The 19,412-nt window shown below is 34.3% G+C and overlaps 1 protein-coding gene across 3 annotated transcripts in view; it reads left to right on the top strand.

The window, feature by feature from the left end:
- Positions 1 to 19,092, top strand: part of LOC128988788 (RNA-binding protein 24-like) — a 38,207-nt gene extending 19,115 nt beyond the window's left edge. For all 3 annotated transcript variants that reach the window (XM_054410426.1, XM_054410425.1, XM_054410427.1), the window contains exons 3-4: positions 14,380 to 14,621; positions 16,620 to 19,092. In XM_054410426.1, coding sequence (XP_054266401.1) covers positions 14,380 to 14,621; positions 16,620 to 16,777 — 400 coding nt within the window. In that variant the 3' untranslated portion in view covers positions 16,778 to 19,092. The remainder of the gene's footprint in view (positions 1 to 14,379; positions 14,622 to 16,619) is intronic.
- Positions 19,093 to 19,412: the final 320 nt, after the last annotated feature.

Genomic DNA, 19,412 nt, shown 5'->3' with positions numbered 1-19,412 from the left:
AAACTTGTTTACATTCACCGTTCCAGTATAACCCCAATACAGGTGACAAAACTGCGAATAGACAAAAACAAACGAACAAAACATGGAATATTAAAAGATAGTAGACCTGCAGGAGTAAAAATTGTTTATTTGATCTACATGTAGATAGCTTGATTTAAAATGTTATATGGCCTCAAACTGTACTTTAGCAAGATTGGTCTTTCTTTTTACTTTAAATACCGGAAAAGTAGGCCTACAAGTTTTTACAAGTTGTTGTTTTTGAGATGTCCTCCTCCCTTTTGATTTTGGGTAGGACATGTTATGCTATCCTTATAAAAATGATTTTCCCAAATTCACCTGACGTAATTATGTCGCTTGCCACACAACAGGGATGTTAAACAATAAACGCACTCTGAGGGTGAGTTACCCTCCCAATATACCGGACCCCTACAGCACGTCTAGTACCCCCTCCCCCCCTGCTCACCACTAGTACGTGCTTTGTTCACCCTTAATAAACTCGCGACTACCACTATGATTTATTAAATGGCAGCTGTCGTTATATTCACTGCCAGATATTACTTGCCGATAGCCTATGGGGTCATAGCATAGTTGGACCACTATTTGACGAACAATCATCGGTGTTTATTCTAGAAAGAAATTCGTGATAACTTAACAATGTTTGCAATAAAGGTTTTGACATTTTTATCTCGGTTTGCGTGGCAAAATATTTCTTTATTATTTCGTAGTATGCTGCATTTCCTTTAATGCTAGACCAACGTATTAGAACTTAATTTCATTCATTTGGTAAATACAAGTTAGGTGATTCCAGATTTTTCCTTTTCCAATAATTTCCCCAAGTATAGGATAATCTCAACCACACAAAATGTAAGACTATTTTTAAGACCAAGAGCTTAAATGTCTTGTACAAACCTTTTACTAAAGAACAAGAGCGTAAATGTCTTGTAAAAACCTTTTACTTAAGACTAAAAGGGTAAATGTCTTGTAAAAACCTTTTACTAAAGAACAAGAGCGTAAATGTCTTGTAAAAACCTTTTACTTAGGACCAAGAGGATAAATGTCTTGTAAAAACCTTTTACTTAAGACTAAAAGGGTAAATGTCTTGTAAAAACCTTTTACTAAAGAACAAGAGCGTAAATGTCTTGTAAAAACCTTTTACTAAAGACCAAGAGCGTAGAGTATTCTCAAGCATATCATGTTAATAATCTAACAAATAACAGATTCTATTGTTTCCAACCATAAGACGTGTTTAATTGCCGTGACTTTGGTATTGATTTACTTCTGATGCCGTCACGACAATGATAAAGCACATGTGTACGGTTATCACTTATATTGTCTTTCCTTCGATTATTTACCACTGGAAATATGGGGTTCATCGGTAACGACTTTTTTATTTCAGTAGTTTTGAAACTAAATCTATTTACTTGTGTTATAGAACCTTAATACTATTTTTTACATATCTATGAAATAAAACGTTGAAGGTGGTAAGCCAAACCAAATATCATGGAATAGGCATATTTGTCTTGCGAATTTAGTCAATTAATTTATAGTGCAATATTATTACTTAATGATTGAAATAAAACAATTTTCCTGTGGAATATTGAAATCTAATAGCGATTTAAAGTGGAATACCGGTCATATCTAATTGTGCATCAAGAGCAATCAGGTCATATAAGAAATGATACGCTGATGCTTTCTTAATACTCATCATCTCAATATTTACTTCTTAGTACATGTTGAATAATAGTTAATGTATTTGAAATCTAAACTATACGTAGATGAGCTAACAATTTTCATACTAAATTTGTATCTGTAAATACTCTCTAAGGTTGATTTTTTCAACATGTTAACAACCTCTGTATCTCAACAACAGTCTGATAGACCTATATTTCACTTACACAAACTACACTTTACACTACAAACAAGGGATAGTGGTGGACGGGGGCGGGTGGCCGCCCTGCGATGGTTTGGTGTGGTTTGCCGACAGCTTGTAGGCTTAGATTCTAATTATTTCGTGGATTAATCAAAAGTGTGAATCACAGTAGATATCGAGACAGAGACCCTGTCTCCGGACTTAACCATCTGTAATGCACATTCTGTTCTTTTATTGTTATTTTATTCATATTGTTTCCTTTTTGTGGCGTTCCTTATAATTTGTTAGTTGTGGATTTTCTTATACGACTGTTAGTTTTAGTGGATTTTTAGTGACTTCAGATATTTGGCTTGGGGTTAACCATTTCGTTTAGTGACGGCGTTCTTGGGCGATTTGTGTAACAACTTAAGGTAAAGTTCGTTTTCGCTTAGATGAAGCACAGTTTTCATTGAACTTGCAACAATTTTGATCAAGCACAAGTGTGATTTTCCATTACGATAGAAAATTTTATCTTGATATAAAATAAAAGAAACAATGTTCTTACTACCTTAAGGAGTATGAATCAACCTCACTATTATACGTTTAGTCGTATACTAAAACCACAAATTATTACACGACCCGTCGGATTGAAATTTATATTCAACAATATCAATGCCTTCAGAGAATAACTTTTTCCTAGTCATTAACGAAAGGAAAATGGAACATTAACATTTCCCACTGCTTAAACCCTTTTACGAACTACCACTTGAAAATACCACCTTTTAATCTTGTTCAAACAGTCCAGATTTTAAATTGAACCATAAGCATTACTATGAAGCCAGATTCAATATTTTCCGACTAGTCACCATTGTCTATTGCCACTGCAGGCGGTGGTCTACATAATTTCAAATCATGTCGTTAAATATGATGCTAAAAGCCCGAATCCTTCATCTAGTGATTTTATCAAACTAAACGACCGAACAAGGCAACGAAGCATCTTGCGGAGCTGAGCAGTTGTAAACAAAACTTGCAGACGCGCCAAAATGTGCATATTTTGGCGCGGTGGACTGGCCCGGGAAGCGGGAGTCATTTCGACACAAGACACAATCTGGTTCAAAGCTAAACTTCCCGTTTATTTTCATACTTGCCAACTTTGTTGAGACTAGAAACTTTGTTGTCATGTTCGTTTAGTTTACGAGCAAAATTCAAATGTACGTGTAGTCAGTATGAAGTTGTAGAGGTTAAAACACTTTTTGTTACGCCCCTGAATTAATTTTCTGTGTAAATTCAAGCTGAGTTTCAAGTTAGATTTTGTACAACTTCAATTTTAATCGTAGATATCAATATTTTGCTTAAAATTTAATATCATTGTTGGTGGACGCGAAGAAGTTAAAGCTTCTGTCCTTGAGGAATATGCTCAATACTACCTTGCCTTGATTCGGGGGTTCTGTACCCATCTAAAGCTGCAGATCCTCCTATTTTGAAAAAAAAAAACGAATATATTGTCTATTAGACGGAGACGAACCCTGTATTGCAGAACTACCTCCACTGAAATCCATTCTAAACCAATCCTGTAGTTTACATACTTGAAGTTCAAACTCCCCCAGAGTGAATGGATGTGTGTTACTATAATTTGTAAAGGGGTTGACAAAGTGTTTACTTGCTCTACGTACCTGAAGGTGCCGAAGCATCTCTCACTATCTAGAACACCGTAGCCAACAAGCCAGGGGTGTCTTTGGTGAACACTCAAGACTGGCAAATTTTTTATACCTGGAATCTGTTCGCATTTTCGGCTCATAATTCGAGAACAGATAGTTTGAATTCAAATATCAGCCATTTGTTGCACGTATTTTCTTTTACAAGGGTTGGTTTTGCGGGAAAGGTTGACTCTGCATGATTTAATTATTAGATTGATTGGTTTTAAGTAGATGGTTTTTTTGCATCCAAAATTGTTAAAGGGTTTGATCATTTTTGGGAAAGGAAATTTCTCTGTGTTAATGTATAATTTTGAAACAATAGTCAAGTATAAATTTAAACCTTTTTGTGTCAAACAACACATTTTGTTGTAGATTTAATTTTCTGAAGTAGTACAATTCCAAAAATTTACCCTTATCCAGTACTTTTACTTAAATATACTGCTATTGAACATTCCATTAATTTAAAAAGTGAATTTGATTTGTAAACAGTGTTTTAAATTATCGGCTTACCTAATTACTATATAAATTAGAACTGTAAAATAATGAATAATGTTCACTGTATGTAATTGGATCTTTCCTTCGATGGTTTAGTTTTTAGAAGTGCCACGCATTTTGAGCCTTTTAAAATCCATACTGGTATGACATAAACTAACAAGCTGAATTAAATAATTTTAATTAGTGATTCAATATTAGTGAACAAATCGGGGGGTTCGTCATTAGTGGGAGGGGAAGGGGACCTAGAGGAGTTAGGGATGAGTTTGTACCATAACAATAAGTAAAGTGAAAACCCCAAAAGTCCCTCCGGTATTTCTAATCAACTCCATTATTTATCTCGATGATTGGAAATAATTAACTAAATTTGTTGTCACGCTGAAATCCATTCCTTGAGGTTAAGTTATATTTAGTACTTAAGGCAAAATACTACTCATTGAATATCTAACCCCTTCTAATCAAGAGAAGTAATTTTCACTTACAGTGTTAGTGTTACAAAACATTTCATCGAGTTGTGAACTGTACATTGAAATGTTCTATAAATCACATGTTATCAAGATGCCTTTTCATCTAGGAAATATACAGCTGATAACAGATATCAATAAATTTATAGGAGGCAAGATAAATAAGAGCATTCCATGTTGTAAATCTGTGCCGCGCTAGACACGATAGTCTTATTTGCCCTTCAGATAAGGGAATTTGAAAAGTGAAATTTGATTTGTCTTGGACATGCTGGAAACTAGTTGGTCTGTAGAGGTCTACGGAGACGATGCTATTTTACGTGGTAAACATTTATCACAAAAATCTCCTCAGGAGTGGGTAAAGTGTTAAGATATCCTTTATCCGCAGTTTTTTTTTTCATAGAAAAAATTAGATATACTCTAAAAACCTTCGGAGATTTTTTATTAATCCCACCACGGTTTATTTTAAATCAAAACGATCACGTGAGATGTCTAAAATCAATTTAAAGTGTCTTAAAATGTTTCAAACATATTTAACAATACGAAGATCGAAAGCGAATGAATAGTGTCGCTGCATCTGCATAAATAGTTAAACCGAAAAAGTATGATAGCTCGGAGTGCCTTACGAATCAAAATTGTGAAATAGTTTTGTATGAAGCAGGTGTCATTAGATTCATTTTTGTTTGACAAGGTGAGAGTTAAAGATTTCTACCCAAATCAGAATAGGCATTGGTCTATTTTATTTAGTACTTGTCGGTTTTTTTTAGATATACCTTCTGAATATCATTTCACATCGACGCTTTGGCGTACAACCACTAGTTTCTCTATCTCTGGATGTATACTACTATGACATTTTACCGTGAAACCCAGCCTGATCTAAACCAGTGAACCAGTGCCATATACCAATGCTGTGTGCAAGTGACAGGGCCAGTGCCAGTGCCAGTGCCATATCCCGGTGCTGTGTGCCAGTGCCAGTGCCAGTGCCAGTGCCAGTGCCAGTGCCATATCCCGGTGCTGTGTGCCAGTGCCAATGGCGGGGCCGGTGCTATATACCATATACCAGTGCTGTGTGCCAGTGCCAGTGGCGGGGCCGGTGCTATATACCATATACCAGTGCTGTGTGCCAGTGCCAGTGGCGGGGCCGGTGCTAACGCCAGCCGCGCTATTTTTGAGCGAGAAATGCGCTCGCGTCTCGGCTAAAGGACAACTATTTGAGTCTACCAGCTGTTGCCATATTTTTACGTCACCAAGTTGGCCAACCTGTGCTCCTCCGTCCCGAGATGTCGTGGTTTGATAAAGTACTTAACCTCTAGAAATAAATTGTACGGTTTCCTTATGTGTCCTTTTATACTCGTGCGTCTTTGATTACGCACTTTGGGCGTGAGTTGCTTTGAAGTCCTGAAAGGTGTACACTGACTTATTCTTTGGCTCTTAGGACACTGTCGTACACTTGTCATGGACATTTTCTTTGCTTACAATTTCGTGAAATATTAATCCAACACATGAAAAATATTCGAGCGCAAGAGTACCTAACAATTCAAAATAATATTAATTTGAATTTGACCCTATGTCTCTTTGTACTTATGCCTTATCTTGGAGTCTACATATTTTTGCTAATTTAATTTGATCTCAAATTTTAAAATTTAAATTGCCAAATTCACAAACAGGGTTTTGTGTATGGAACACTCGGTTTGTCATTAAATGAGAAACATTATTCTACGAGCAAACTTTCGTTATCCATTTTGGACTTTAGAAAGATAAGTTTCGAAATCCAATCCCAAAGGTTTTTAACCACCCATTATCATCGCATTCACTGTGTGTGCTCAGGTTAACTTATTCTACAATCTTTAGACAAATGGTAACCACACATTTTGCAACATCCCGAAGTCGAATGGTAAAGTGGCTGCAGCAGTGAGGGGAGAACCTCCCCTAGCTCTCCCCTGCAACCCTTTAGGCTTTTGTTGCTCCCCCTCGGATACTAGGGGTGACTGTAATCTGTAATCCAAATCTGCTGGGCTGCAGACTACAGATACAGACAATACTGCAGTAATAATCGACGACTAATTGCTGCAGTACTGAGTTGTCCGTATCCTACAGATACTAGTACATACAACAATACTGCAGTAAACAGTGATATCAGCACCGGGTCGACTGTAACCTGATTTTGGTTAACATTCGGATAAGGAGTATGAAAACTGAAAAAAATATATGTATAGCACAAAAAAGGAAGAATGATTTGATCTCATTGTTGTTGATTTGTGTCCTCGTATCACTAAACCGCTGATTTAATTGAAGCAGTACTGCAGTAGGTGATAAGAAATTCTTGAAGTTTCAGAATTTTTTTGTCTGGACTTGCAGGAAAATATATGTCTGTAAAATGTGCAGGACAATACCGTTAACGGACGATGTTTGTGAGCAAAGATAGTTTTCTTAAGTCAAGGTAGGACTCTGTTGTGATCAAAACTATTGGTGTTTTAGAACTTAACGTTTATGAATAACATTTTTGGTAATTTTGATTGTGTCATACGAGGGTTTGCGGCTGCAACCTCTATAATGCTATAGATGTGCTTTTGATGTTGTAATGGCGTGTGTTGAACCTTCGTATTGTAGATTGTTGATTGATGGAAACATTACTACTTTTTCTCCATAAATTACTACAATGGTCAAAGTATTCACACTAAAATAAACGTACCCGTGAACTTTCTTTCATCAATTTACGAATAAGTCCTGATGGGTGTAAGATGTACCAAGACACACTATTAGACGTTTTCAAAGTTAACTTTATACGGATTTGTAAGTGATCGATGATGTTTCAGCAAGTTGGCGGCCGTTTAAAATGTGTACAATAATGTCTGCTAAACGATTAAGAAAAGGTCCCTCTAAAGATTTAACTTTTGTCTTCAGATACCAATCGACATTACTCAGTTAAAGTTTTTAAAAGGTTTAGAAACAACATGGACTTGGTTGAGTCTTCATCAGAGTCTACTGCTGCTGTCAACTACTGATTTGATTTATAATTATCTACCAATCTTAACGGAGCGGAACCCCTTATTGTACACTATAGTATACTACAGTACCGTAGTTCCACAAAATAATTAACTAATAAAATATTGACTGCAGTGCTTCTATGTGAGTGGTTAATTCAGCATGAATGGTATTCAAAATTCAAAATTTTACCTAAACTCTAAAACGAAATTTGGGTATGTTTGCAAACTTGTACACTCAATTTCACTCGCAAGACACTCGAAATTATTTCTGTTGAAGACGTCGCTACCTGAATCATTGCTTGAGCTCGTTCCAAGAGCAGTTGTGAAGTATCAATTTCTGTCTGTCAGCCGCAGTCATGGCTTGCAATAGGACAAAGGAAGGTGCTACGCCAAGTCTTCCAAGTTTAGAACATGTAGGTTGTGCTCAAGTAAGACGGAATTGGCTGCAGATCTGTGGCTAGGTGTTTTCTGAGTAGTATTCCTGATGCGTTTTTCTATATCGTTCTTGAGAGATTTTTTTTAGATTCCATCCGCCTGGAGATGTTGAAAAGTAGGGAAAAGTATTAAAAACGATAAGTCTCCGGATGGACATAGTTAAAAATATAGTTGAATCGAGCATCGTTGCAAGCTGATCCCGAATCATCTGACATTCACTTTAATTAATCATATACAACTTGTTAGGGTCATGCGTAATAATAGAGATCGATGGGGCCATGTTTATTACAAGATTTTGTAACAGGTGCCAACGTTTTTGCTGTACGCCTACAGAACTTAATTACACAAGCAAATTGGGGTTGACTTTACTAGTTTAACTACGGGAGAAAGTATGTGTGTATTTGACATCTCTTAGTTGAAGGGCCTAGCACGGATTAAAGAAAGACGACCTAATGTGTGGCTATGCATACACCAATCTTCTGGTTGTCAAGTTTCGATATTTCCGGAAGTCTCAGGTTTGTTTTTCAATTTACAGTTTATTGTACTTGCTGCTGTTGTACCTACCTCGTTTTGAAGCTTCGTTTTTGTTTTAAGTCAGGCTAGGAATAAACTACACCCCACATTAAATTGTAGTTGCATAACAATATTTGACGCTGAATATATTTTATTCGTCCCGTCCTACAATATCATTTTCTGAATGCAAAATCAGAAAGTTTATTTTTACAATTTATATATCGCGCGAAATTTAAAACACAATTTGTGCAGTTTAATATGATCTTTTCACTTAGCAATGAGGTTATACATGTAAAATACACCACAGTCCACAAAAGTTTACAAACAAAATTAATTCACAATTGTCTGTGCACGTTGTGAAAGTGATTGGTCCGTGTTTTAGCCACGAAGAACCGTTATCAGATATCGGGTTTCGTGATTACCAGAGAAAGCTTTTGCAATCGTCCATGATCATTACATATCACGCGTGCACGCACCACGCATCATGCTGATACTGATACAGTTCGTTGACATTATGATAGGGATTATGTGTGTATTCATTGATTATGTGTCGATTGGAAATCATAATTCTATTATTTGGAATATAAAAGCCTTTAAAAATAATTGTATAGTTTGATAGTAAACCAAAATTAATCGTTTCTTTTTAGTTCAGTGTTAAAACTGCGGTAGATTTTGATGTGTCTTATTACGTCATCACACGCAAAACGCGAAAATGGAACATGAAACAACTATCGAACATTTAAGTCACAGATAATACATTGATTATACACAGATTATTAAAGTAGACATTAGGCAACTAACTGTCTACTCTCCTTAGACTACATATTAGAAGTTACTGTATTGTTTCCGGAATTGTGCTATTGACAAATATGATACTTTCCCAGCAGTTTAAAATGTCGTGTTCAAGTGAAACGCCGTTTTCAAACACAAAAGTCCAGGGAAATACATTGAAACAGCTCGAGTAGAATGAATATCCACCTAAATGAATATGAACATTCAATTTTCACACATTTAACGACAAGACTCAATTTTCACACATTTAACGACAAAACTCAATTTAGACATATTTATCGAAAAAGATAATATCATTTATGGCTTTATAGGCTTTTTGGTAGATAACTTATCACATAGGTAAGTAAAAAGATTGTGAAGAATATACTTTTAATTGATAAACAAATATTCATACTGTTTTATCTTTTTAATTATTTTAATTTTATCAGTCAGTATTCCAGTTTATTGATAACGCGATGTTAGATACCCTCTTATCACCAGCTGACTATGTGGGAGAGAAGGGGGGGGGGGGGTCAGGAGGATTGTGATTGGATATAGCGGTTTGTAGGAGATTGGATAATCTTGAGACTTGCGCTGAGGTGTTGACCCCCCTCCCGACCCCCCCCCCCCCCTTTGGATAACCCCCCTCCTAACCCCCCTCCTAGTTACGCCTTCTTGAGACTGGTCAGAGCGATAAATGTTATCAATTTCTTCAAAGCACTAATGAAAATATTTATACTAAAAATAAATTGTCGATTTGTCAACTAAAATTGAAGGCAATGTATTTTCAGAAGAGATTTCCAAACAAGATTAAATTCAAAAGGGTTTCCTTACAGTAGCATTTAATTTCAAACAAACTACGTGACACTCTAAATTAATTAGTTTTATAAATGAAAATTTGAATTGGTATTAAAGTTCCGGTTGTAGAAATTAACTAAAAAAATATGTGATCTTGTTCGCCTCATAAGAAAAGTATTTTTCCTAAAGGGTTGCTATGTTAATTTCGTGAATTTATTACCATTATCCGATATTAGTTAGTGGAAGTTAAAAATTTAGTTTTTTAGGACCTTTTGCACTTAGTGTCCTCAATTACAAAAATCTTCATCTGAAACCAACAAAAAGATAGGTGGAAGGGTACAATTTGAGTTTCCATACAATTAATTCTTAAGAAATTTATTTTTACTTTTTCATTTATACAAGGTGATGTGCAAAATTTTAATTTGGTTAGCTAGAAATGTCTACCATTATTACAGTACCACCTCTCAAGACTAAGTGTGTATGTACCTATAAACTATACAGAACACCCTTTTTATACAGTCAAGTTTCACTTGATCAAACATTTTGCTGTTTATAACAATACATTCCATCTACAACTGGTCTTAAACCAATATCACAAATAGCGCCAAACCACTAAATGGTAAATGTGAACACTTGTGCATATACAAGTTTTTCCGTGGCCTCATTTCATATATTGTTAGGAATAGAGTGCGAGTTATGTTTATAACTGTTATGAACTCTTTGGGAATGTTATTTTCTTTTGTGGTGTTGTGCAAAAAGTTAATTTTGTATCAAACAGTACAAAAATGGTGCCAGTCTATGGATTAAAACTTTTTTATGCCGATCCTTCTATTATAAATTTGATTCTAGCTAACTTTCCATCGAATTTTCTTAAAAAATAATACGGCAAATAATTGTCTGTCGGTAGTGCAAACCAAGCAAATTTTCATTATAATGATTGGGTTTAAATTTTTTTTTTAATTATTAATAATTTAAAGAAGAATAATAATTTAAAGGTTTAATAATAATTTAAAGAATAAACATATGTCGGATTTATTCCCTATTTGAATAACATTAGGTTTAAGGAGTACTTATATAAGTTTGCTGCTACAGAGAGGGTAATAAAGTGTGTTTTAGGTCAAATTTTAATAGCTTGATAAAATATAATAAGTAAATATGCCAAGTTTGATCAAAACAAAATATAGGCCTACCCATAAACAAGCAAACCACACATCAGTTTACTTATTGTCCATAAGAATAACATAGGAATTTTTAATTTAATTTTTTTTTTAATTTTCTATATTTACACGTTTGTACGAAATTTAAAGCTATTGTGCTAATGGATACACATGAGTTGGAACGGATACATCTTGGATGGATGGTGTTTTGGGTGACATCAAAATGAAAAAGTTAATCAGTCCCGGGTATATGGGGAAATTCACTGAAAGAAATCAGTTTTACCTTCAGTAATGAAATGTATAACTAAATTTAAAAGTTCAAAAAAGCCAATTTATAATAAATTATTTTAATCCACAAGCGCTTTCAGAAACTATGTTTCCATCATCAGGCTGTGTTTAAACTGATACAAAAAGTAAATATTTACAATAATAAACTAATTTTAAGTAAAGTTAAAACAGATAATTTTGCAAGAGGATATTGGAAAAATATGAAAAAAATAATCCTTTGAAATTTACCTTCAGTATCCAATAGTCAATGGTTTTACCTAATTCCTAGAATGGAAATTTGCTAAGAAGTTTCATTTCCCTTTATTGCAACATGCTAATGTTTTTGAAACTCTATAGCCACAAAAACATCTGTTAGTGGTTTTTGTTGCAACCACTAACATACATGATATCAGAGTAATTAACTTATTTAATAAGGATCCACGGTTTTTTTTATTCAGATTTTATTTAAAACCCTGAAATCAAGTGAGATGATCATGATAGATATTGTTGAAAAAATTATCATAGGGCTGTGTCTTAGCCACTGAATATCAGGTTGTATTGTGGAGGTTTTGATGGTTTCCGGCATCTGTTGGAAGACCTTGGCGCAGATCCAGTAAATAAACAAATCTGAGGCAGTTCTAATTAAATAGTTGACTAGTGCTTGCCAACAGTTTACCACCAAACCTTCTTCTGCAGCTAAATATTAGTCTGATCTGGCCTAAAATCAAAAGTGCTTACCCCCTCTATCTTGGCTCATCCTAAATGTAATTTTACTTCAATAACAGAATTGTGACAGTAAATTTGATTTTTTTAAAGCATACAGATAAATACACCCTGTCTGAGTTACTGATAAACTTATAGGTTGATACTTTGCTTTCATTTGTTTAGCATCAAGTTGCACTATGATCAAAATACCATAAATATTGTTTCTTATCCAAGAAAAAAAAATGGTTTAATAGTTAAAAAAAACATATTCTTACTTCTACCTAAAACCTGTAAAATCTTGATGTTTAGAAGGATTGTTCTCCCCCTCTTACAGTATTTACAGTATTTAGAGCAGGCTTCTTTTTATAAGGAATAATAGTTTGTGAGAGTGTTTTTCTTTTTATAATAGATGCACCTTTAGGATTGTCTTTTTTCCAATTCTAGTTGATCAATATTGTGGATTTTAGGGAGAACAATTTTGGACAGCCTCCTTTTGGTTCCAAAAGGCTTTGTTGTATTTTCTTTAGAATATTGCTGCGATAGGAATTGACTGTGTTTTGTATCATTTCTTCACGGTCGTCTTTCTTATGTTAGGATGCACAGGTTTGTTGGTTGTGTTATTGAGCAAAACTGAGTGACATATGTTTTTTTCAGCTTAACAACATTCATGGTAATATGTAATTTTTTAGCACCAAAAAATGTTTTATTTTTTAAGTAACAGAATTTGTTTAAAATTTTGATATTACTGTTGCAACCAAACTTCGTAATATATTTTCAAGTTTTACAGTACCGTACAGCTTACAATCATGAAAAACACATTTTCTTTGTTTCAATTTTTTTTTACTCTTTTTCACCCAAACTCTTAAAAACCAACTATTTCAAAATAATATACCAACGGGAATCACCCATATAAATAATATTGTATAGCATATCACATAGAACTTTAACTAAATTGTTTGGCTTGAAGCGATTTCATTTTACTCCAAATTAATGAGTTAAATTAAGTTTTTAATAAATAAAGTAAAAGAATGTATGAATTTATCTTCGGAATTGTTTGCTTTTTCAAAAATTGAAAGTATTAAGACACACAAATGAACAACTCTTTGCACAAGATTGATATTCCCTGAAGAAGAGTTTGTTACTTCTGGTTGCAAATTTATTTGGATTATCGATCCATAATTTTAACATTTCTTGCAAGGGGAGAGCAAGTGAGTAGAGGTAATTGATGTTAACGTTTTAATGATTAATTTTTTTAGAGTTTGATTTGGTGTTGTTTCACTGTTTTGAAGTTTTTATGATGTGATTCGGGTTTAAATAATACCTTAACTATCATTGACTTTGTACTGTAGTGTTAAAAATAAGGCTTAACGTAGAACTTATTGTAGAAAATAAATCAAAATAAGAGTAGGTGTATCATGGTCAGTCCCTAAAAATCTGTTGAAGACTTAAAATATTATTTCAAAACTAAATACCTTCCAAATTTGTAATGAAAAAAGATCTATTTTGGTCAAGCTTTTTATAAAAAACCCAATACATTTTGATGTTTTACTAACAAGAACAAAACTTTGACCAATCCCTGCCTGAAAAATATACAAATAAAACTAGAAAATATCATGCCTGGTTTCTTATTTTCTGAAAGTCATAGAATATTGTTATCTGTTAAACCTTTATCCACTAAACTAACCTATGTGGATGCATATTTCTTGTTAGTTCCTATAATAATGAACTCTTGAATACACTTTTAATTAATTTCTGATCAAGAGTTTTGCTCTAAGATGGTAGATAAGAATCAATAATCTCATAATTTTTTTAGCTTTTATATAATCCTTACTATATCCAAAGAAACCATAACATGATAACAGCAACTAGTATTATCTATAAATTAAAAATGAATTCATACATTTTATAAGTTCACTTATCCAACCACAACCATACATCTGTCTAAACCGAAAAATTGTGATCAAATTATGTACGGGACATAATTTGATCACAATTTTTCGGTTAACGAGTTTAACGATGATAACGGGTATCATTGGGAATTAATTATTTTTAATAAGTCTATTTATTTATCCAAGTATACAATTTTAATTTTCTCTGTTTGGCTGACTAATATTACCCTTCTTTGTCAGAATAGTGTGAGGGAGTTTTCTTAATTAAATCTCACCGCAAGCCAAAATCCTTCACTATTTGACACAAAACTTCAATTTCAACTTGTGCCGGACACTAACAGGTCTGCTTATGTTACAGTGTACCGCCCGGTTATGTGTACCAGTCACCGTACCTGAGCGCCGCAGCCGCTGCGACCCCCGGGGTTGTGTCTCTACCCCCGGCCCAACTGTCACACGCAGCACTCGCCGCAGCCGCAGCATCGCAGTTCTATGAGTACCAGAACGCAGCAGCCGCCGCCGCAGCCGCAGCTGCAGTGTCTTCCTACCCCAGCCAGGCATACACTAACGGCTTTGAGACTTACCCTTACACTACGGCTGCCGGTATGTGAAACAAGTCTCAGTTCTTTAGAGGGCTTTGGAATAGTCCTGCCTAATGAAATAGCTTATCTTAGTAGCTGTCATCTTATGGAACATACATCCTTCTGAAATCTTAGTCTTCACCCTGTAGTGATTGCGTAATATGAGTGTAATGTAATTATCATAAGCTAAACCTTAGCATAAAGAAGTTTTTTTTACCAGAAGCGTAATATCTGTAACCATTCTCCCCTCCCACCTTAAAAATCTCCTTTCATGTTTTGTTTTTAGAACTGTTTAGAAGACTGAACATAGCAATAATTAATTAATTTGTTTTAGAGATGTATAGCTTCAGTAGCAATAAGATATTTTGTTAAAACCTTTTGGTATGGAAGCATAGATAAAGTTCTAAACATAAAGGAAATTTTGAGCCTTCGAGGATGTCATGAACTCCTTTAACTCCTGTTCTCAACACTAGGAGTGGGCTGCATGTGTAAAAGTTCCAAAACAGTGTGTTTCCAGATTAGCTAAGTATTTATTTTTCTCAGTTCGATTAGAGTATGAAGTAACATGGCTTTTGTTGACTCATTAAGAGTGCACTCTCTGATTATGTAGTTTAAAATGTAGTTTTTTTTGTTTTTTGCAGCAGCTATATTATAACTGGTCTAGTCGATCATAAAAACAAATAGTTTAGAGTAATACATTCTTCTAAGATAATCACCATGCTAGTCTAATGTATGCTGTTTAAGCTTTTCAGTGGGATGTTTGTCCTGATATCGTTATTTCTTATGTATGAAAAACGCCAAAGTCAAGACTAAACACTGAGTAATTCTTCATGAGCACCCTCTCTGCTCTGCTTGATGGGATCCTTTCATGTCTGTAATTGAAATGAACACCTCTGTGGAGAGTTCTCTGGCCTCCAGGCTAGTGAGGGAAAGTGTACTTTGTGGGCTTCCCCCACTCACATTCCATCCCCATCTGCTAATAGCTGTTATTCCTCTAAAACCACCACTTATGTTACACATGTTCACCTATTTAACTGTATCAACCTGTTTCAAATAATTTTGATGTTCTTATAACGAGGAAAAAATTATTTTCATCATTCTGTTTACAGCCATTGGCCTTTTGTATTGGAAATAATTTCCATTCAGCAGAGAGCTTTTCTAAAATTGTTGATTTAAAATCTATAAAATCATATTATTTTTCCAGCCTCAACAAAGTTTTTCTTGTCCCATACAATCAAAGTTTTCTTTTGCTCCACAGAAGCACTAATTTAGAGCTATTCATTATATTAACCGATTTTGATTCTTTGCAGTGTGAAGAAAAGAATCATTCACTACTTGTCACTAAAGTCCCGTTTCGGGGCTCAGTAATATTGTTTCTCTACCTCGCTCATGAACCAAATTTGCCCTGAAATAGATCACTTTGAGACAAGAAAGGAAATATACTCCTCCATCATGGCAAGAACGACGTTAAGTGTTATTCATGAGATTAAGCTAGATGAGGCCCACCCCAATGTAACAACTGTGTTAAGACTTTTTCTCACGCTCCCTGTAACCGTGGCAACTGGAGAACGGAATTTAGTAAATTGAAACTGATCAAAAAACTACCTAAGAAGTACAACGGGCCAAGAGATGCTGACAAATAGTGTCATCTCAATATAAATAAAAGAGCTAGACACATAAACTTTGACTAGATCATCAATATATTTGCCACAAAGAAAGCCAGAAAAATAAAGTTTTAAGGTTTTAAATAAATGTTCATCAGTTCCTCATAACGTTTTTTGTGTTATTTCAAATCCTATCTAAACCTTAAATAATAGCTTAGCCTAAATAATAACCTGTCTAAAATAATAGCTTACGCAGGTATTTGGTATTTTGGTTAGGAGGGGGGGAATCAATCCTTGCACCCCCCAAACAAATCTCTTGATTCCAGCCTTGTTCAAGGATCTTGACAATGTGTTAACAAAGGTCTATGTCTGCATAACAGTGTCAGGGCCCTGATCTAACCAATGTGTTTGTGCAGGGGCTGCCAGCTATGTGACTCCGTACGCCTACGCCACTCTGCAGCAGTCCGCAGCTTTGCCCACCGCAGCCACTGCAGCCAGTGCCTTCACCGGACTGTCACCCTACACCGCAGCCGCAGCACAAGCAGCCACTCTGCAGGAGGCAAGGCTACAATGATCCCCTCCCTCGTCTTAGCCCTCACATTGTTATCCGGCCTCAGGCCGAACATTGTTATCTTGTTGGCAATATCGGTTGTGATCGTGTGGTCAAACATAATTGTGCAAACGTAATTGTGCGGCATCTAGCAGTAATTTAGTCTTAATTTATCGTTAATCGTAATGGACTAGTTACTTTCATAGGGTAGTTTAATTTCCTTACACAGATTCTCTGAGAAATCACTTCGAACGGGGGAACGTTCGAATTCCGAAGCTTTATTAAAATTAAAAGTTATCGGATGTTTTTTCGTTAGGCCTTCATATTTATTTATTAATATATTCTTCTGTTACGATGTTTAGATTTTTTATTTGTTGTAGACATTTGATGTACATTTTACAATCTTAATTATTTATTAGCTCGACAAAAATATTTAATTAATTCATTAGTTCTTATACTTCGTACGACAGCTTAAATTTTTCTCTTTGATGTATCTTATTAGTGATGCAACTATGATATTTGTAAATATTTAATAATACATTATAATTAACAATGTTTGCATCACCGTGTACTAGACTCAAACTTTCTTAGTTTACCATTTTAAGAATCTCATTTTCAATTACAATCGTAATTTCACATTTTAAAATGAGGCGACTTGAATTTTGCTTTTGAACCACATAGGTACCCTAACTTATTTCTTTTACCTAGCTATACAATTGTACTATGTTTATGGGGATATTAACACATGCCCCACACATTATCTTAAGTAACTTGTAAATTAGATAGTAAATCTGTTATCTAAACTGCTTTGCCCCAGTGCTATATGGGAAAGTTATTTAAAAAATAAAAATAATAAGATAGTTTTCTGGATAACATTTTATGTAATTTTTACAAACTAAACCTGGACTAACATCACACTGCAGAAAATGTCTGTAGTGAAACTACAACTAAATGTACAAATACATTGACCAAAGAATATCCAACTGCAAGACTTGATAGTCTATGTCAATTAACAAATCATACCAAATAATAATTCAGTCAACAAACTTTGTAGTCAGAGGTTTTAATGTTAAGTTTAGAGCACTGCTTGAAATGTTAAATGTTTTTAGATGTTGCCTTGGTAGTCAATTTAAAAATATTCTTACTACTTAAATATTGAAGGTGTACATGTACTACCGTACTTATGCTAGAAAAGAATATTCACAAACTATTATCAAAATTGGCCAGTATAAAATCAGCTCTGTGTTTTCATATTTGAAATTATTTCATACATCACTTAATATTTAAGCGTCACCAAAGCATAACAAAAATGCAAACTAATTATGGAAAAACATGATATGCAACATTACTATTTTCAAGTACTGTATTTCGAGTACAGCTCTGATCTCATCATGTTGACATATCAGCAAACCAACCACTAACCTGTTAATTTTAGTTCCGTTTAGTCAAGTTGACTATTTTTCAAGCACTGCTACAGCATCCATTTCGTGTGCCATCGTTAGTATTTTGAGGCTTCGAAATGCGATCGCCATACCTCATACCATTAAAAGGGGTTTAGATGACGTGTAAAATTTGTTCATATATTTAAAAACACGTTACTTAGCAATAGAATATATTAGTAATCGTAAGTGTTAGCAATAATTATTAAGTACATTAATGAAATGTAATATTTTTAATATCTAGTCCATATCCTCCTGACTGACGGTGATTGAGCAGGACAGGGTATATTACCCAATGTTATATTGGAAATCTGTTACCCGAATACATTAGGGAAGCTATTTCCAGTATTTTTATAATATTTAGTAATTTAGATAATGTAGTTTATTCCATAAGTAATTATCATTTATGTTCTAATAGAGATGTGCAATAAATACACCGATTTAATTGGGACGCTCGTACGACTGCGTCAATCGTGTAAATGTAACTCCTCCCTTAAATTATGCAAAATCATTTCTCATTCACTTTTTGTTTGGTGCAATATTATAAATTTGGTGTTTAGTGTTAGTTGATTTTTTTACAGTTTTGTATTTTCGTATTCGTATCTTGCATATCTCTATAGTGTAATATTGCTCAGTTGTTTATTAAATAGGAAGAGCAAATATGATTTGCCCCTGTGATTCCTGTTGTTAGAACAGTAAAGTACTTATTAACTCATTACCGTCCTATCTGGCCTTACCAGAGTGTCAAACGTACAAGTTATAACAGACTCAGTGCCTTGAGTACAGTCTCATCATCACTAACACATCTCTGATCCGTATATAACACTCATGTCATTTGATCAATTCACAATTTAATATATAACTATTATAAATAGGAAAAATTGTAGCTATAAAATAAAATGTTACTTATAAATTTCAGCGTGTTATTAATCCAATCTATAAAACTTATACTTATAATTAATTGTGATTCTTTTGGTGGAAGAGGTATTATAATGTGGTGAAATCGTTGTTCCTTGCATAGTATGATCTTATGTTCAGGAATTTTATTAATTCTAAGAACATAAGAGCTTGGATAGGATGTTTCAAAAATTTAATTTTGAAAGTTGGCTTTTCTGTATTATAGGCCCTAGTGATTGGCATATTAACATTTTTAAAGTTTAAAAAGAAATAAAAGGCAGTCCTGAAATAACCATCATCAACCCTAAGGCTACTGACATACT

The sequence above is a fragment of the Macrosteles quadrilineatus genome, unplaced genomic scaffold (assembly GCF_028750875.1).
Source record: "Macrosteles quadrilineatus isolate MER2022 unplaced genomic scaffold, UCM_ALF_1.0 Scaffold_3__2_contigs__length_128488019, whole genome shotgun sequence".
In the NCBI taxonomy this organism is placed as follows: Eukaryota; Metazoa; Arthropoda; class Insecta; order Hemiptera; family Cicadellidae; genus Macrosteles; species Macrosteles quadrilineatus.
The sequence above is the reverse complement of the archived record's forward strand: the minus strand, read 5'-3'. Positions and strand labels throughout refer to the sequence as shown.